The following is a 20,559-nucleotide window of genomic DNA, read 5'->3' on the forward strand; positions in this document are numbered from 1 at the left end:
GTATATATGTAGGGTTTAAGTGGTTAAGTCTTATACTCCGTAGTATGGTCACCGATACGTTCCGTATCAGGTGATCTGTTTTTGTCGGCAAGAGACGCCGTCATGCAATTGAGTGTAAGTAAAGCTTTTAATAATGCACACTGTTGAATACCATGTACTGTAAGTATTTTCATGTACAGTATGATGAACAAAATCCAAAAAAACTACAGCGTGTACTTAGGCTACCTTATTTTTCAGTTGCCTCTTATTGATATTTAATGTATTCCACTTATTTTAAACTTGGCCTCAGTCAGTGGTGTGCTGTGGATTTTTGAGTTAGTGGAGCTCTATTTTAATGACGTCATGTGCACATAGCCACTCAGCTCAGTGCTAGTTGAAATACTGTATTCAACATATGTGATTTTTAATGTAATTATAGAGCTTTTTTCTTGTCCTGTGTGTGTGTGTGTGTGTGTGTGTGTGTGTGTGTGTGTGTAAATTGATTGTGACACTATATTAACAAATTAAAACAGACCCTCTGGTACACACCCCCCCCCACTGTATACGCTCGTCATGTCCGGCCATAAACCTTGGCCCATGGGCTCCATGGCCCTGATGTTGGGTCCATCCGTGATGATTATGACAGCGAGAGATGGATGGGCACCATGGCCTCGTGCAGTAGCAGCTCTTAAGTACAGTCCCACTGAAACACTGACACACACTGGCCCTCTAAGGCTCCACTCATCAGCTCATGAAAAAATGCTTTCTGCCACTTTCAAAGTGTGTGCTGGGGTGATGGGTGCTGGGTTTTCCTACTTCAGGCACCAGAGAAATAAGACTGGTGAGTACCATAAGTAAAAGTACTAAAATGTTTGAGAATAGTAGATCTACAAGCTCACAACGCGTTGTGAGCTTGTAGATCGGCTGTTTTCAAATAGCCTAGGTGTGAAATAGGGCTAAAGTGGTTAATGTATGTTTTATAATGTAATAATTTACATCTACAAGCCCGAATCGAGCTTGCTATTTTTGAATTTGAATTCTGAAAAGTAACAGTTTTGGACATATGAGGTTTCCACCCTGTAGCAACCACTAATGTAATAACGGCTCATAATGTAATAAGGGCTCATAATGTAATACCAAAAATGTAATAACAGCTCATAATGTAATAATCAGCTCATAATGTAATAAAAAAAACGAGCGCATAACGTAATAACGGATTTTTCAATAATGTAATAATTTGTTACACATAGGAGGCTCATAATGTAATAAAACCTCATAATGTAATAATGTTTCATATTTTGGGTAAGTATCATGGTAGTAAATCAGTATCATGGTCAGTATCATGCCAGTACCATAGTCAGTGTCATATCAGTATCATGGTCAGTATGTCAGTATCATGGTCAGTATCATGGTCAGTATCATTGGCGGAACCCCGCCAGTATCATGTCAGTATCATGGTCAGTATCATATGGTCAGTATCATGTCAGTGTCATGGTCAGTATCATAGTCAGTATCATGTCAGTGTCACAGTCAGTATCATAGTTAGTATCATGTGAGTAGTATGGTTAGTATTATGTCAGTACATTAGTTTTTGGTTTACTGTTTACGTAAGAAGATCTGGTCACAGACAGAGAGAAGATCCTTGAGCGCTGGGCTGAGCATTTTAACGGCGTCCTCAACCGTCCCTCAGCCATCAATGATGAAGCCATTGCACGCCTCCCCCAAGTCCCAGTCAACACTGCCCTTGATGAGCCACCAACTGAAGCTGAGGTCATCAAAGCCATCAGAGGACACTCAAATGGCAAAGCACCTGGTGCTGATGCAATTCCAGCAGAAATCTATGCAGCTGGTGGACCACCCCTGACCAGACAACTGGCAGACCTATTACTCACCATGTGGAACCAAGGGAAGCTGCCTCAAGAGTTCAAAGATGCCTCCATTGTCCACCTATACAAGCGAAAGGGCAACAGGCAGGACTGTAACAACCATCGAGGCATCGCTCTGCTGTCTGTAGCGGGAAAGATCCTGGCCAGAATTCTGCTGAACCGCCTGACGGAACACCTTGAACATGAAGCCCTCCTACCAGAGAGTCAGTGTGGATTCAGGCAAGGTCGTGGTACAGTCGACATGATCTTTGCTGCTCGTCAACTCCAAGAGAAGTGCAGAGAGCAGAACGTCAGTCTGTACTCCACCTTTGTAGATCTGACAAAGGCTTTTGACACTGTTAGCCGCGAGGGCCTCTGGAAGATCATGTCAAAGTTCGGCTGTTCTAACACCTTTATCAACATGGTCCGTGAATTCCACGATGGAATGCAGGCACGAGTCCAGGACAACGGCACATCCTCTGAGCCCTTCCAAGTGGGAAATGGAGTCAAGCAAGGCTGTGTTCTGGCACCCACTCTCTTCAGCATGATGTTCTCAGCCATGCTGACAGATGCCTTCCGGTCTAGGGACATGGGGATCGACCTGCGCTACCGCACTGATGGCAAGCTGTTCAATCTGCGAAGACTCCAGGCAAAGACCAAAGTGCAGACGACCACTGTTTGCGACTTCCTCTTTGCAGACGACTGCGCATTGAATGCTTCCAACCAGCTAGAAATGCAGCTGAGCATGAATAACCTCGCTACAGCATGCACAGACTTTGGCCTTACCATCAGCACAAAGAAAACAGAGGTGATGTACCAACCTGCTCCTGGAGCCCTGTACACTGAGCCCCTCATCAGCGTAAATGGTGAACACCTTAAAGCTGCTGAAAAGTTTGTCTACTTAGGTAGCACCCTATCTCGCGTGGGCAACATCGATGAGGAGGACATGCACAGGGTAGCCCATGGAAGTGCCGCCTTCGGCAGACTTCGCACTTCTGTCTGGGAGCGCTGAGGGCTCAGCCTACATACTAAACTGAAAGTCTACCGTGCTGTTGTCCTCCCCTCCCTGCTGTACGCCTGTGAGACATGGACTGTGTATAGCCGGCATGCAAAGCAGCTCAATGCCTTCCATATGAGATGCCTCAGGAGGCTGCTCAGCATCAAATGGCAGGACAAAGTCCCAGACACTGAGGTCCTCCACAGGGCTGAAATGGAGAGCATCTATGCCATGCTCAAGCGCTCCCAGCTGAGATGGGCTGGCCATGTCTGCCGCATGCCAGATGAACGGCTACCAAAAAGGCTGCTGTACGGTGAACTACACCATGGCAAGCGCTCACACGGCGGGCAGCGGAAACGCTATAAGGACACCCTAAAGGCGAGTCTCAAAAGCTGTGGTCTGGATCCAGAGACCTGGGAGGCCGATGCCCAACACCGCTCCAACTGGCGCTCTGCAGTCAAGCATGGTGTAGCAGAGTCTGAAAAGCGCCGCATCCATGAAGCTGAACTGAAGCGACAGCTCCGCAAAACCAGAGCCAGTTCCTCCCTCTCACCCAACCATCCTTCAGCCATCACATGCCCGCACTGCAACCGGACATTTCGTGCAAGGATCGGCCTCATCAGCCATCTCCGCACCCACAAGACATCGTGAAGTCAATGGTCATCTTCGCACGCGAAGGACGAACATAGTTATACTCTGGCCCTAAGTCTGGCCCTCTCTCTCCTTCTAAGTTGGGCTTTTACTTTGGCCCTAACCCCGTACGTCCCATGTGACCCCACTCTGGCCCAAGTCTGGGGGTAGGAAAAAAATTGAAGTAGAGATATTTTTTATGTGACACTGGCACATTAGTTTTTGGTTTACTGTTTCATAAGATTAGTTATCGTTAAAAGCAAAAACAAAAAATATTTGTATTGTTTCAAAATAATTACATTTGACATTTTTGTATTTATGGTTATTTGTTATTTGCATGACAGACAGGCTTTGTTTAGTTTCATTGTTAGGTGCGGTAAAGATCAAGGAGCTTTTCGTCAAGAATAGTAAATGGATGAGTGAATGGATAATAATTAGGCATTTATCACATGGATGGTTCCAAATCAGGGACTATTTCTTTAAAAATTAATGTTTCTGTATCTGTTTCGTCATGCAATTGTTACATTGATTTTTGAGGGAAGAAAATAATTTGAAGTATATACATTTCTCATGTGACACTGGCACATTAGATTTTGGTTTACTGTTTACGTAACAAGATTAGTTATACTCTGGCCCTAAGTCTGGCCCTCTCTCTCCTTCTAAGTTGGGCTTTTACTTTGGCCCTAACCCCGTACGTCCCATGTCACCCCACTCTGGCCCAAGTCTGGGGGTAGGAAATAATTTGAAGTAGAGATATTTTTCATGTGACACTGGCACATTCGTTTTTGGTTTACTGTTTACATAAGATTAGTTATTGTTAAAAACAAAAAATATTTGTATTGTTTGAAAATAATTAATTTTTTTGTATTCATGGTTATTTGTTATTTGCATGACAGGCTTTGTTTAGTTTCATTGTTAGGTAATAAAAAAGTGTTTTGACATGAAAGTCTTTTTCATGTGTTTTTGAAGGAAGATACTTATTTGAAAAGACCAGTCCTAAAGTGTTTTATTGTATAAGTTAAGAGATAAAAGTCAACTTTTGTATTGATCCAGTAGGGAAAATCCAGGATCCACAACAAACATAATATGTGACATTGTTGACATTTAACAGTAAAATAGAATACAAAGAACAGAAGCATAACTACTTGTTTCTGAGCAGGATATTCCACCACCACCAAGCAAGATGAGATGAGATGAGATAATATTGTACATATTGATTGAAATATTACCTATAATATATATATATATATATATATATATATATATATATATATATATATATATATATATATATATATATATATATATATATACTATATTGATTGAATAGATATCACAAGATACATTAGTGAATAAAAGGTATTGAATTTATCATTAAGATATGATAGAGTTAAAAAATAAGGCAATTATTACATTAAGAACTTTTATTACATTATGAGTACATACACAACTCATAAAGTAACAAGGCTCATAATGTAATAATTAAAATGTAATAAAAGCTCATAATGTAATAATCAGCTCATAATGTAATGAAATATATTATTACATTATGAACTTTTATTATATTATGAGCCTCCTAAAAGCTCATAATGTAATAATCAGCTCATAGTGTAATAAAAATATATTATTACATTATGAACTTTTATTACATTATGAGCCTCCTATGTGGAGGTTGTTAATGTAACAAATCATTACATTATTACATTATTGAAAAATCCGTTATTACGTTATGCGCTCGTTTTTTTATTACATTATGAGCTGATTATTACATTATGAGTTTTTATTCCATTTTTTGTATTACATTATGAGCCCTTATTACATTATGAGCCGTTATTACATTAGTGGTTGCTACACACCCTCCTGGTTCAAATATTATACTAATAACTACAAGTGAAAGTTGCTCGGTCAAATTTGTACTCAAGTTAAAGTGCAGTACTTGCTTTAAAAAAAAATCAGTATTCCAAAGTATGTGCTTTATTAAAATATTCACGTATTGAAAAGTACAAATTACAAAAGTACATTTTCTCCAATACAAAATACTCGAGTAAAGCACAGATACTCAAGTAGATGTACTTTGTTACTGTCCACCACTGTTCATGTGTCATGTTCTCTGCCCAGTTGTTCAGAATGTTGTCAAATACTGCCCTCTACTGGCAGACTGATGCCACATCAACCAGCTGAAAGGAACCTATCGAAGGCTGAGAATAAACAAAGCACTTTTAATGTCACTGAAATGCAAAATTAGGTGAAATAAACTATACGATGAACAACCACAGAGACAATATGAAAAGAGCTATAATTTTGTAGAGGAATCAAAGTAGTAGTAGAACGTTGGAATCATATGGATTTGAGGATCAGAATAAAAATCAGAATCTGTTTTATTGTCACATCACTGGTCTACAGGTGTAAATCGGTGGGTGAGATTTGTCTTTGTGCAAGCTCCATTTTGTTGTTTTCCAGGAAAGAAAGGAAAATGGAAACATGTCAGATACATACAGATCCACATGGGAACAACGTGCCTCCAATGTTGATCTCGGACATCTATGACATCGATATCTCTTAATGACATCATAGGATATATATCTCAAAATGTGCCCGGTCAAAGCCCCTTTGACTTCCATTATAAAATAATATGTAAATATTTCATATCTTTGCTGTCCGGCAGGAACCAGCTAACTCAATTTTTCCATAAATCAGTGCTATTGAACCAATGAAAAGTATTAAAAAGTGCTTCTGACAAAAGCAGCTAACTCCATTGGATCCTCAAACTTTCTGCTAAACCAGCTAACTCCACCAAAGGGGGGTGGAATTAGCTGGTTTTGCTGACTTCAGGCTCCACCCCCTTTTGACCTCCAACCTCATTGTGAGCTTGGAGGTCCATTCAGCTGTTCTTATCAATGATGAACAAAACCTCCTAACTCCATTTTTTTTTTCATTTCCTGAAAAATTAACATTTTACAACTAGTATGTAATAACCAGTGGTGGGAAAAGTACTCACATTTCTTAAGTAAAAATATCAATACTGCAATGTAGAAATACTCTGTTACAAGTAGAAGTCCGGAATTCAAAATGTACTTGAGTAAAAGTACAAAAGTATTGGCATTAAAATGTACTTAAAGTACCAAAAGAAGGAAGTACTCATTATCCAGAATGTCCCATTTACAACTAAATTGTACAAAAATCTTTTGAAAATAGCAGATCTACAAGCTCTTGTAGATGCTTGTAGATTGGCTATTTTCAAATGGCCGAATTGTATTTAGGGCTGAATTGGTTAATGTATGTTTTGTAATAATAATCAAAATCTACAAAGTAACTTAAGTTTTCAAATAATAGTAGTGGAGTAAAATTACAATATTTGCCTGAGATGTAGTGGAGTAGAAGTAAAAGTGCTGAAAATTGGAAATACTCCAGTAAAGTACTGTACTTGAGTAAATGTACTTAGTTACTTTACACCACTGGTTTTCAGCTTGTAGATCTGCAAATCTTTATGCTATTTTGCTACTTTTTGTGTGACACTGTAGTATGCATAAGTAGGGCTTTAATTTACGGAAAACAAACGCTGTGAACAGTTTTTAGCTTCATCATTTTTAAATAGTTTTATATCATTTATGTTCCAATGCCTGCTCTTTGTTGTGATGTTATGTTTGACCAATAATCACAATGGAAAAGTGTTTTTTGCATGTCTACCATGTGTTCTTGTTCTTTTAGACATAACGTCTAATACATCAAATCAAAGTTAAGATCTGACCAAGGCCTTTTCTCATTGAAGACATACATTAATGTATAGGCTATCTCTTCATTACAGACACACATTAAAACATGTATAGGCGACTCTTCATTGTAGACATACATAAAACATGTATAGGCGACTCTTCATTATAGACATACATTAAAATATGTATAGGCGTCTCTTCATTACAGACATACATTAAAACATGTATAGGCGTCTCTTCATTACAGACATACATTAAAACATGTACAGGCGTCTCTTCATTACAGACATACATTAAAACATGGTATAGGCGTCTCTTCATTACAGACATAGGCTACTGTACATTAAAACATGTATATATCCCCAGGTTTGCAGGATAACGCAATGGTGGCCATCCACCATGAGCCCAACAAGATAGCAGGTACAGGACCCAGCAACTGGATCAGAGAAGTCCGCCGAAGGAGCTCCCTTCTCAGTGAGTCTCTCTGTCCCACATCAGGCTGATAGATATGAATAAATATCACGGTGTCTGTACAATACTACGGAAAACTGATGTTGAGGAATCACATAGACTCAACTTGCTAGTTGCTACCACTGTATACGCTGTTGAAACTGAAAGAAATATGACATGGGAAGAAGTATGTACATTTCTGCCCCTGGGATGTTGTTTAATAGGGCAGTTCGGTACAGTAGTAGGGCACAAATAGGATTGTCACAGTCACAGACGTAACTGTCTCTTATTTATGTATTATATATTTATTTTCATATATTATTTGTATTTCTTTTTTCGCAATAATTAATTTGCATTGTAAATTACAAAATCCTAAACTAGATTACAAAGTTCATCATCTTCATTTAATTTCATGTCAAAACCCCAACCCCACCTAGTGCAAAAGTCTAACAATGGATCTCTTTTACAACTATGTTTGCGTTTGCGTTTGCATTTGCATTTGCGAGAAAAGCATCAAATAATAAACTCTCGTAGTGAGTCAAGAGGGGAGCGAGGGAAGAACGGGAAATGCATAAGAAAATATAATTAACACAATAATGAAAATAGTGAAAGAAAGTACAAACATAATCATAATAATAAAGAAAAAAACTGAAAAAAATATCCCTTCTTGCCACCTCTTCTCATCCATGACACTCTAATACAATCTGTAATTAGGCTTATATAGATTATATTATTTGTATTTTGTGGGACACTGATCAAGGCCAAGACACAGATAGGCAGGGTACAAGCCCAATGAAGGGTTTTTATTCAACCTCTTAGCTCAGAGAGCTCTTGTTATTACGTTATTTGGCAAACTTAAATCATAATAGGGAACTCAACATAAATTCCTCCCAGGTCTGGGGACATTTTCCATTCACATTCACATTTGGTGTTTAAAGCTCGATCCATCAGGTTGCCTATGAAAATAAAAGAGACATTCTTTTAGTTCTCAAATTCACACACAAAGTCATTTAACGGTGTAGGGAATTTAATGTGGGATCTCACTCACCGCCCGAAAGCACCTGTCCAGTCACCAGGAGAGCCAGTGGAGAATGAGGCAGAGTGGCTGCGCTTTTAAATGTTTGTGGGCCACACCTAACTGGCCAGCGCAGGTGTGCGGAGTTGGGGCTGATTCATGATGAGGACAGGTAGGTACCGCCCCTCTATGACGTGTCCCAGGCTGCGCTGCTGTCTGTCTGGCCTCTCTCTGCCTCTCTCCCACTGCTTCTCCCTGGTGAGGTGCTTACCTGTCGGGCGGCGCCCTAGTGAGACTCCACATATCCCCCCCCTAAGCCCACCGCCTGTGCCGGGGGCTTCATTTCCTTCCTCCTCATACATCCTGGACAGGGCGTCTGCGTGCGGGATGTCCTTTCCAGGCCGGTGCTCCACCCTAAAGTTGTAGTCCTGGAGTTCCAAGAACCAGCGCGTCACCCTCGCGTTCCTGTCCTTGTTTGTCGCCATCCACTTCAATGGTGCGTGATCTGTAATGAGAGTGAAAGTGCGTCCCCATAGATAGTAGCGGAGGTGGTGTATGGCCCACTTCACCGCCAAACACTCTTTTTCAACTGTTGCATAGTTTTTCTCGTGGTCTAACAGCTTCCTGCTCACATACGTCACTGGGTGTTCCTCGCCATCGATGACCTGGGCGAGGACCGCTCCAAGCCCGGTGCCGGACGCGTCCGTGTGCAGGAGGAACGGCTGGCTGAAGTCGGGGGCCTTTAACACCGGCTCCTCACAGAGTGCGCTCTTCAGCCGCTGAAACGCCGTCTCCGTTTCGTCCGTCCAGGTTACGTGGTGCGGTAGTTTCTGCCTGGTTAACTCATACAGCGGGGCTGCAACAGTAGAGTAATTGTTAATAAACTTCTGATAATATGATATTAGTCCGAGAAACGACTTTACTTGTTTTTTCGTAGTGGGACGGGGCCAGTCCCGAACGCGCTCCACCTTGCGCGTCTGTGGCTTCACACAGCCCCGGCCAATCGTGTAGCCGAGGTAGTCGGTCTCGGTCAGCCCGAGACGGCACTTCTTGGCGTTGGCGGTCAGCCCGGCGCGTCTGAGGGCCTCGATTACTGCGTCTAGGTGCTGTAGGTGTCGGCCCCAGTCGCAGCTGTGTACGACGATGTCGTCCAGGTAGGCTGCGGCGTAGGCGCGGTGCGGCCGCAGGATTCGGTCCATGAGCCGCTGGAACGTGGCGGGGGCCCCGTGTACGCCGAACGGCAGCACCGTGTACTGGTAGAGGCCCTCGGGTGTGGAGAAGGCCGTCTTTGCTTTGGCCCGGTCCGTCAGTGGTACCTGCCAGTACCCCTTGGTCAGGTCGAGGGTGCTGACGAACCGGGCCGGGCCGAGGCGCTCGATGAGCTCATCGACGCGCGGCATCGGATAGGCGTCGAACGTGGAAACGTCATTCAGCTTCCTGAAATCGTTGCAGAACCGCAGGGAGCCGTCTGGCTTGGGGACGATAACAATGGGGCTGGACCAGGGGCTGTACGACTCCTCGATGACGCCGAGCTCCAACATCTTGGCCACCTCTTCTTTAATCGCCACCCGTCTAGCTTCTGGAATCCGGTAGGGCCGTTGGCGCACCACTTTCCCTGGCGTGGTGCGTATGTCATGCCGTATGGCGTTCGTCCGTCCAGGCAGGTCGGAGAATACGTCTCGGCTCCGTCCCAGCAGCTCCTTGACGTCCTGGCTCTGCGCGGGGGAGAGGTCCTCTCCGAGGGGAACCGGGGGCAGGCTCGGCGGGGCGGACGTGGCGAGTAGGGCGGGTAGGGACAGCGGCGGCGTGGCGTTCCATTTCTTCAATATGTTGATGTGGTATATCTGGTGGCCCTTCCTCCGGCCGGGCTGTGCCACCTTATAGTCGACGGGCCCCATCTTCTCGACCACCTCATACGGCCCTTGCCATTTGGCGAGGAATTTGCACTCGCTGCTGGGAACGAGGACCAACACCTTCTCCCCCACCTGGAGCTCACGGAGAGTGGCGCCCCGGTTGTACGTGCGCGCCTGGTCCCGCTGCGCCTGCTCCATATGCTCACGCACCAGGGGCCAGATCGCCTTGGCCCTGGCCTGGAGGCGCTCAATGTGGTCCACGACGCTGCGGTGGGGGGAGGGTTGACTCTCCCAGGTCTCCTTGGCGATGTCGAGCAACCCACGGGGTCTCCTGCCGTACACCAGTTCGAAGGGGGAGAACCCCGTGGACGCCTGCGGCACTTCCCTGATGGCAAACAGTACAAAAGGGATCAACTGGTCCCAGTCTTTCCCATCAACAGTGGTTAGTTTTTTCAACATTTTCTTTAGTGTCTGATTAAATCTCTCCACGAGACCGTCAGTCTGAGGGTGATATACAGAGGTGCGTATACGTTTCACTTTTAACCATTTGTACAGCAGCGTCATAACCCTCGACATAAAACACGTGCCTTGATCAGTAAGGACCTCCTCGGCTATCCCCACCCGGCTAAACATCATCATAAGTTCGTGGGCCACGGCTTTGGCCGAGGCGGTCCGTAGGGGAATGGCCTCTGGATATCGAGTGGCATAATCAAGAATTACCAGAATGTAGCGGTGTCCGCGGCCGGACTTTGGCAGCGGGCCCACGATGTCCATGGCGAGACGTGAGAATGGCGTGCTGATGATGGGTAGCGGGACCAGTGGGTTGTGGAACGTGGGTCGGGGGGCGGACTTCTGACACTCCGGGCAGCCCTTGCAAAAATCTTCCACGGCCCGCTTAACACCGGGCCAGTAGAAGCGGGCTAGAATGCGCTCGTGTGTCTTTTTCACCCCCAGGTGAGCACCCAACTGGTGCGTGTGTGCTAGGTACAGGACTCGTGACACATATGATTTAGGCACAAGCAGTTGTTCTAACGTTTCCCCCCCCTCGTCTATCACTCCTCTATACAATAGTCCATTTTTAACAAGAAAGTACGGGGGCTTTAGTGTACTCACCCCGTCACATTTCTTCCCATCAATGGCGGCGACACTCTGACGCGCCATCTCCAGCGTGGGATCGCACCACTGGGCGGTGGCGTACTCCCCCCCCCTCGGGGTTTCGGGCGACTCGGGCCTGGGGAATTCGGCGAACGGGTCGGGGTCGCTCGCCGCGGTCGAGACGGCGCGGCCTGGCGGAGAATGGACCTCCTCTTCTCCTGCGCTCGCCTCCTCGTCGTCCGCTGCTGGGGCGCCTGGAGCCTCTTCTGGCGAGGCGCCGCTCTCGGAGCCGGGGGAGGTGGGCCGAAACGCCGGGCAGGCGTGTAGTGGAGCTGGGGGTCCGCTGCGCTCTGCGCGGCGGCGTCGTCGGTGGGGCGGCTTCTTTTGCAGGCCGGGCTTCCAGTACCGCTCGAATAGGACGCAGTCCACGCCGATCAACAGCGGCACGGGGAGGTTCGGCACCACCCCCGCTGGCACCACGGCGTCTCCCCGTGGTGTCTGGACCCGCAGCTGCGTCACCGGGTAGTGGCGGACGTCGCCGTGTACACACGACACGGGCACGGTGGCGGTGGAGAGGCGGCCTGCCAGGTCGGCGCGGACCAGGGTGACGGCGCTGCCCGAGTCGAGGAGCGCGTGGGCGTCAGCGCCGTCTATCTTCACCGGCAGTCGGGCGTGGCGTCGAGGTCCAGTACCGGTGTGCAGGCAGGGGCGAGCCGGGTCGGAGCTGGCGGCGGTCCCCATTGACACGTCGCGGTCTCGGTCGGGGCAGGACCAGGAAATGTGGTCGGCTTGGCCACATACATAGCAGCGTCTCTGCTGGGCGCCCCGGCCGGGGCCCTCGGCGACGGCCGCGTCGGTGCGGTTGGTGGACGGCGGTGGCGGCTGGGCCCTCCGGCGGTCACGGCTGGGTTTTTCGTCTGGCGCCGTCTTGGGTGCGTCAGCGCGCGTGGACCTCATCATCTCAACGCTGACTTGGTGATTTTCCAACAGAGCTACGAGGGCCTCCAGTGAGGTTGGGCTCACCTGCGAGGCGTAGCGGCGTGCGTCGGGCGGCAAGGATCGGATGCATCTGTCAATGACGATTCGGTCGATTATGGGTGGCTCTCCTCCACTCGTCAGCCAGCTGTGCGTGGTGCGTAACAGGCTCGCTATTTGGGGCCGAGGTGGCTGGGCCGGCTGGTAGGCCCAGTGGTGGAACCGCTGCGCCCGGGCGGGCAGGCTGTAGCCCTGGCTGGCCAATATCGCTTCTTTTAGCTTACGATAGTCTCTGGCATCTGCCATGGTCAGGTCGCGACAAACCCGCTGTGATTCGCCCGTCAGGAAAGGCGCCAGGAGCGAGGCCCACTCTGCTGCCGGCCATCTCTCCCTGGCTGCGGTCCGCTCGAATACCTCAAGATAAGCTTCTATGTCGTCGTCTGGTGACAATTTAGTGAGCACCTCCCGCGGTGCGCGAGTCGTAGAAACATCTCTGGAGATGCGGTCGATTAATTTTTGTACCGCTGCCTGTAAGTCAGTTTGGCTTTTCAGAAGCGCAGTTAAAGCGGTAGAGTGCTCCATGCTGTGGCTTCTTGACGTAGATCAGTGTTACCCGTATTCTCCACCATATGTGGGACACTGATCAAGGCCAAGACACAGATAGGCAGGGTACAAGCCCAATGAAGGGTTTTTATTCAACCTCTTAGCTCAGAGAGCTCTTGTTATTACGTTATTTGGCAAACTTAAATCATAATAGGGAACTCAACATAAATTCCTCCCAGGTCTGGGGACATTTTCCATTCACATTCACATTTGGTGTTTAAAGCTCGATCCATCAGGTTGCCTATGAAAATAAAAGAGACATTCTTTTAGTTCTCAAATTCACACACAAAGTCATTTAACGGTGTAGGGAATTTAATGTGGGATCTCACTCACCGCCCGAAAGCACCTGTCCAGTCACCAGGAGAGCCAGTGGAGAATGAGGCAGAGTGGCTGCGCTTTTAAATGTTTGTGGGCCACACCTAACTGGCCAGCGCAGGTGTGCGGAGTTGGGGCTGATTCATGATGAGGACAGGTAGGTACCGCCCCTCTATGACGTGTCCCAGGCTGCGCTGCTGTCTGTCTGGCCTCTCTCTGCCTCTCTCCCACTGCTTCTCCCTGGTGAGGTGCTTACCTGTCGGGCGGCGCCCTAGTGAGACTCCACAATTTGTTGTTGCGTCTGAAGGCTCTCGCATCCCAGATGAGTTGGAGAGCTACAGTGAGGAGGAGCTGTCCTACATAGAGCAGGGAGAGAACGCCCTGCAGAAGGCTGTCAGCATCCTCAGTGAGCAGGACGGGTGGACCACAGAGGTGGAAGCTGTGAGTATTCATTGTGCATATTACTTATCATTGCTTCTTTCTTTCTGCATTCGCTGGCCCTGCTTATCGCTGCTTCCAGCTACTGTATATTGATTATTGAAATCGTAGTGTTATTTGGGGGCCCACTTACAATATCCTCACCCCCTGCCCACAGGTTGAGAATTACAAAATATACAATATATTCAAAATATTAAAATATTTGATCTCTTCTGCAACCCCATCACCACCAGGCCAACGGGGATAAAGTTCTGAGTAAAGTGTTGCCTGACGTGGGGAAGGTGTTCAGATTGGAGGTGGTGCTGGACCAGCCATCAGACAGGCTGTATGGAGAGTTGGTGGAGAACATGGAGCAGATGGGGGACTGGAACCCCAGCGTCAAACACGTCAAGGTGACAAACATTTATAACTGTCACTGAAAAATAATATGTTCAAGCTTTTATTACTAATGCACACACATGTCTCTCTGTGTATTTTCACAGCAAAGCTTTATGTATTTTAGTCATAGTCTTTTGAATAAAATTCAATTTAGTTTGTCACATTTTAGTCACCTGAAATGTTTTAGTTTTAGTTGACTAAATCTACAGTTGATTTAGTCAACGAAAATGTATCTTGGCGCGCGCCGTGATGGCGCTGTAATGTTTTTTTTTTTTAATTACGTGATGAAAATACACCCGCGTGCAACCAAGCATAAAATGATTTATCTTAGTTCTACTGGATCTCTTCTCCACTATTAAGGGAGAGACTAGTGGAGTCTCCACTAGTCTCTCCCTTAATATATACTTCTTTTTTATTTGTTGAAAAAATTGTCAATATGTTTAGTCATAGCTTTGTTTTTATTTCGTTTTCGTGAGTGGAAAAAAGGTAGTCGACACATTTTTTTGGTCAGTTTTAGTCAACAAAATGTATCTTTGTCTATCTATCTGTGTGTTTTTTGTATTATCTTTTAACTTACACCTGAACAACAAATACCAAGCATATCGTCGGTGTCCAGGACGAACCAGCTAACTCCATTTTCATCTTTTTTTTTTTTTTCGACGCTATTGAACACCCTTCACATCTGTGTAAAAAATCTAAACATTTGAACCAATGAAAAGTATTAAAAAGCGCCTCAGACGAAAACTCCCAACTCCATTGGATCCTCAAACTGTCCGTCAAAAACAAACAACTCCCCCCTCTCCTCTACACAGTGCTACAGCACAGCATTAGCAGTGCGCGTTGCGCAGTGAACGAGGAGGAGGAACACGTAAACAGACTCCCCGTAGTCTGTTAAAACTATGCAGTGTACCTGTTTATCAAACAGCACTGACGCTAATGTTATGAAAACAAGTAATTATATTTCTAAAATCTATGAAGTGTTTAATGAGGAGAGCATTGTGATAAGAAGAAAGACGTTCATAGCATTTCTGTCGCGCTAGTGTTCTACGGGAGGCATGCGATAATCCGACAGACCTTTTCTCCGACTATGTGGCATCCGCGTGCGGTTAGGGTTAGGGTGCGGGTTTGGTTCGGGTTTAGTATTGAAACGTCGGAGCGCTGCGCTGTCGGAGGAATGCGCTGTCGGACTAACGTACTGCACCCGTGTTCTACTACCTCTTAGCAGAAGTTATTGTAATATTTAAAGTCCTGTATTGTAGGCCTATATAATAAGTGTCATGAAGCATCAGGGCATTAATTCACACGTTGTTGTGATGCATTGTGAGCTTGGAGATCCATTGTTAGCTTTTAGGAATTTCTACCCTTTTGAAACCTCTCCCTCAGCAGCGAGTGGAGCTACTGTTGTTTGGACACCTAACTCCATTTCAGCTTGATTTCTGCTCGTCTGAAACTTCTAACTCCACTCGCGCTGGGTAAAGTGTTGATTTACCCGCGATTTGGGTAAAGTGTTGATAATATAATGACACATGCAAGTATCTCACAATATATACAGTCACTATACCAACTTTGATGAGGTAGTATTGCTTTGTTTTAAAAATATAAGGTTTTCTTCATTTTCTGAAAAACGTATATTTTGTTTTTTCGTTTCCTGAACAATGAGCGTTTTGGAGTTAGCAGTTTCGCGCTGGACAGCAGAGATATACAGTATGAGCTACAGAAATGTCTGCTCAGAGATGACGTATGTTTCTCCTCTGGTGTCTCCAGATCCTTCAGAAGATCGGTCAGGAGACCATGGTGACCCACGAGGTGTCGGCAGAGACCCCCGGCAACGTGGTGAGTCCGCGCGACTTTGTGAGCGTCCGCTGTGCCAAGCGCCGAGGGTCCACCTGCTTCCTGGCTGGCATTTCCACCCAGCACTCTGAGATGCCCCCGCAGTGGGGCCTGGTCAGGTATGTCACCACCGGAATCCCTCAGAGCTCTATGCTAGTGTCTTTTCTGTTTTCTGTTATTGTGGGGAAAGCTTTCACTGAAAATAGCCGATCAACAGAGCCTTGAGTCCCTCAGACCTCTATAATGTCATTTTAGTGTGGTTGCCCTGACTATAGTAATCCTCCAACTTTATTAACACATTTGGTGTCAGAGTATATTCATAATATACTCACCCAGTGCAAGCGATTTTCGTGTTTTATAACCTTTTCAACTGGTCACAGAATTGTTATATCCATTATAATCGTTTGTCTGGCTGTGTTTATAAACACACACGACAGATAGACCAGCACTCAAAGAGTTAAGTTTTTTCACTCTGTCTCCATTCTCTCTCTGCCCCTCCCAAACAGGCTGCAAACGTCAAATCCGGTGGCTGTAGTCGTATTTCACGGCCTTCCCCGCAGGCCATCTTAGCTTAGCTTATGATCGGATTTCAGATCGTTGGTATACACAACGGAACGACGATAACTGTTAGTCGTCCAGAGTAAAGAAAATATTACCGGAGCTCTCCATTCGTTTTTTAAACCGTGTGAAAAAAAAAAGTGTTTTGCCCTATTTTGCCTAAAAATCAAAATTTTCAAGCTAAAACCGAAAACCGGAAACGGAAGCTGCTAATTCTGCATCTGGGTGAGTGGGAAGTGAGTGGAAAGGGAACCTGATGATGGAATTTACAGAAAACAGCGCGATTGTTTATTAAACCACAAAAAGACGTTTTGGCACCCAATGTGTTAATCTTTACAGATCAACTTTATTTCGTTTTTTTCCCACACTCGTGCCATATATCAAATTGACCGGCTTCATCGGGAATTGATGGCTATCATTTTGCTAAGAGATGTGTTGTATATTTTAATTGATATTGATTTATTAGTGCATTACATTTCCCCATTGACTTTAATAGGAAAATGAAAAAACTCCCATTCAAGTATTTTTTTCTCGGAAACCGTAAGGCCTAGAGTTACAAGACTTTGAGGGGAGGTTCATATAAGTTTATTGCCAAATTATTAAAAAAAGAACCACACCGGCCTCATGGTGGCGCTATAACAGCCCATTTTACCTTTTGGCCGATAACTCTTGAACCGTAGGTCGTAGAATAAAAAAACATTTTCCCCTGGGTTCCTTGGGTCATGACGCAACTCCACCACGTCCTCCTACCACGTATTTTTTCCAAATCACACAAAAATCGGTACACATGATCTCTGGACCCATGTGATAAACATATCCAAGCGGAATCGTGATAGTCCTTTCCGTAATTGGCTTCCAAAGTTAGTGGGATGGTCCCGTTTTACAAAAAACCTGCGTCGGTGCAACCACACTTTGCAATTTCCCAGAATTGCGAATATTGTAGTTTTCTGTTATTGTGGGGAAAACCTTCGCAGATAATAATTTCAGCGAAAGCTCAATACGGATGCTATACGGATCAATACGGATGCTGGGGTTTTAGCCATCTGTCTGTCTGTATGGCTCAATAGAAACTGATGAACACTGACCATTGTATATGGCAGGGCAGAGAATGGGCCTACCTGTATTGTTCTGAAGCCCTCTGCTGAAGACCCCAATAAGACTCAATTCACCTGGTTACTAAGCCTAGATCTAAAGGTATGTACATCTTTACTTTTTACTCGTCATGGGAAATGATTTTCATTCATTTTAAATATTTTTTTAAGAAAATCGTTTATATATATTCTTTTGTTGTTAGTTATTAGTTTCGATTAACTGTTGTCAAAGATCCAAATTGACCAGGCATGGTATTTTTGTTGTGAATCATTCCTACAGGGCTGGATCCCAAAGGCTATCCTAAACAAAGTGCTGTCCCAGACGCAGGTGGACTTTGCCAACCACCTCAGACAGAGGATGATGGACAGGGCTGGACTGGTACATAAATACGGCCCTGACATTTTGTCCCAGACTGGCCGACCACAACCTGCGCCCAGATACTCTACCGCCCGCTCCGTCGGGGCAACATACAAACGCACATGCCCTTAATACCACCACTTTTACTGAAAAGCATCCCTCCATGTTCTGGAGCCTTGAGTAGAATAAACGAAAATAAACGATAACTACACATGATGATTACATGCAAAAATGAGTCTGCATGCAATCAGAACTTTAGTTTAGTGTATGGAAAACAAGGGTAGGCTATAATCTGAGAATGCGTCTGTTATAGGCTAGATCTATAGACTGTATGAGGATGGCATAACAGGATATGCCTACCTTATACATAGCAAAGGCTGTAATTTGTGTACGCAAAGTTTTATTGTAACAGCAAAGTCATTCAGTGTTTTTAATAACAGCTATGTATGACCCTGCGAACTTTTGAATGGTCAGTAAAAGCATCTGAAACAATATGTTTGATCAATGGCCCCGATTCACTAAGCAATTTACGACCATATTTTGATCTTACCGGCATTTAAGACAATTCCTACACTAGCAGTCAGATTCATTAATGTTTTTTTGTCTGTGATTTGAGCGTAAAGTCCGACCATTCTCAAGTCAGCCCCGAGGCTGTCGTACCAGGGATCAAAGCTGTGCATATGTCATTAGAATGCTTTATGCAAAATCAATTACAACAGTGCCAAGCCTCAAATAAAATATATATGTGGCCAACATTTGTCGACACACATATACATACAAAATAAAAATTATGTAGATTCCACTGCTTTTTATTTATTTTCTAGGCTATCAGTTGCATTTAGAGCTGAATTTTTAGGTCCCTCAGTGTATTTGCCAGTTTCGGGCAAGCGGGCCGTCTCAGCCAAAGTGTCACGTAATAATGAAAATAGGCCTACATACATTGAAATTATATAGGCTACTGTATACATTGAAAATAGCCTACAAGCTCACAACGCTTCGCGATGTGACGCGTTGTGAGCTTGTAGATCTGCTATGTTTTTTTTTTCATGCAATAAAATGTGGAATATTTGGAATATTTTTTAAACATTCTAACACAAATCTGGTACAGGGCTCCAGCTGGCACAAAACATTTTCAGATGGGGGTTATAGGGATACATTAGCCTACATATTAATTTGGGGGTCCGTGACATGAAAATATTTGAGAACCACCGGTTAATATAGATAGATAGATAGATAGATAGATAGATAATTTTATTTCTGTGTCCTGCACACAAAGTGCCCAACCCTCATGGGTTTATAAGACACCATTTTACATTTATAACATGTGAAACAATGTATTCACGTAGTACATTCAATTACATCTCAGAATTATACCTCAGAATTATACAGACTGTTCTGTCTTCTCTCCCAAGCTTGACAAATAAAATCTGCAACAACAAAAGCTCCTTTAACAAAACATATCTCAATTTTTTCATAATCATCTATGCTTGCTTTACAAAGTTGTAAGAGGAATCCCTTCATCTGACTGACCACCTTGTCCGCGTCTGATGAAAAGTGAAAGTTAATGAAACTCACCCCAAATCACGCTCACCCCCATTCTTTTTCGCGGACCCACGGTTCTTGCATTTGTTTGATGATAAGGTTAGAACATAGTTTTAATGGGGTTACGTTTAGAAATAAGGTTAGGTAGGTTTAGGCATAGTTTACTGAAGTTACGTTTGTGAATACCGCCGGATTTGCTCCGGGATGACTGTGTTTTAGTGCGACTGTGTTTTGGGGCTAGAGTTTTGGTATTCTCCGTGCGACTGACAAGCAGCACTCCTCCGCTCAGAAACAGCGTGGAGATGTTAAATTAACGTCTCAGACAGACGTTCATATATATTTATTTAGCGATATACAAGTAGCTTAGAAGATTGTTGTAGCCTTTGCCCAATTGCCCATAAAAAAATATACCTAACCGTTGCATCATGATCCATAAATTAACAAGAAGCCTCGCGTCGAGTCATTCATATCATTTATTAATTAATTGAGCTTATAGGTCTCTCTGGAAGGCATTGTAGTGGTAGATAACTTTAATCTCACTCAGTATTATTGAGAGATTGTTGAGAAAAACAAGCAATCTTTGTGGATTTCTCATAAATAAATATAAACACCTTTACCGCAGCTGCGCAGCAATTGCACAATCAGTGAAAATATTAATGACAAAAACATCGGAACATCGGGGGGAAAAATGACCGGGGGTCCAAAATGACCGATACATCGGGCTCACCGATGTATCGGTCGGGCTCTAATGCAGATGTGGATTTACTCATCGGAACTGATGCAGCAAAAGTGATGGAACCATGGGAGCTGATCAACAGCCAAGATGAAGGCCCATACGCAGTCAGAACAAGAGTCGGCTGGGTCATTAATGGAC

General features: G+C 44.8%; 2 protein-coding genes across 3 annotated transcripts; one reads left to right on the plus strand and one right to left on the minus strand.

The window, feature by feature from the left end:
- The first annotated feature begins 347 nt into the window (after nt 1-347).
- On the plus strand, nt 348-18,885 carry LOC311048251 (steroidogenic acute regulatory protein, mitochondrial-like). Of its 2 annotated transcripts, XM_084061399.1 has the most exons (7): nt 348-820; nt 7,551-7,658; nt 13,798-13,931; nt 14,162-14,320; nt 16,071-16,255; nt 17,795-17,888; nt 18,066-18,885. In XM_084061399.1, exons 1-7 carry the CDS (start codon nt 553-555, stop codon nt 18,273-18,275), a joined length of 1,158 nt encoding a protein of 385 aa, XP_083917525.1. In that variant the 5' UTR covers nt 348-552; the 3' UTR covers nt 18,276-18,885. The 2 variants fall into 2 exon arrangements, with proteins under 2 accessions (XP_083917525.1, XP_083917526.1); XM_084061400.1 differs by lacking the exon at nt 14,162-14,320.
- Nucleotides 8,524-13,154, minus strand: LOC311049416 (uncharacterized protein; the record flags this gene model as incomplete). Its single annotated transcript, XM_084062988.1, has 2 exons — nt 8,524-8,590; nt 8,683-13,154. One exon carries the CDS (start codon nt 13,152-13,154, stop codon nt 8,769-8,771), a length of 4,386 nt encoding a protein of 1,461 aa, XP_083919114.1. The 3' UTR covers nt 8,524-8,590; nt 8,683-8,768.
- Nucleotides 18,886-20,559: the final 1,674 nt, after the last annotated feature.

The sequence above is a fragment of the Gymnoscopelus microlampas genome (genome assembly GCF_963454915.1).
Source record: "Gymnoscopelus microlampas genome assembly, chromosome: 7".
NCBI classification, from domain to species: Eukaryota; Metazoa; Chordata; class Actinopteri; order Myctophiformes; family Myctophidae; genus Gymnoscopelus; species Gymnoscopelus microlampas.

Coding starts and splice junctions, on each gene's coding strand:
- LOC311048251 (XM_084061399.1), top strand. CDS start 553: ATGTCCGGCCATAAACCTTGGCCCATGGGCTCCATGGCCCTGATGTTG. Junction 13,932..14,161: donor GGACCACAGAGGTGGAAGCT/GTGAGTATTCAT, acceptor CATCACCACCAG/GCCAACGGGGATAAAGTTCT. Junction 17,889..18,065: donor TACTAAGCCTAGATCTAAAG/GTATGTACATCT, acceptor TCATTCCTACAG/GGCTGGATCCCAAAGGCTAT.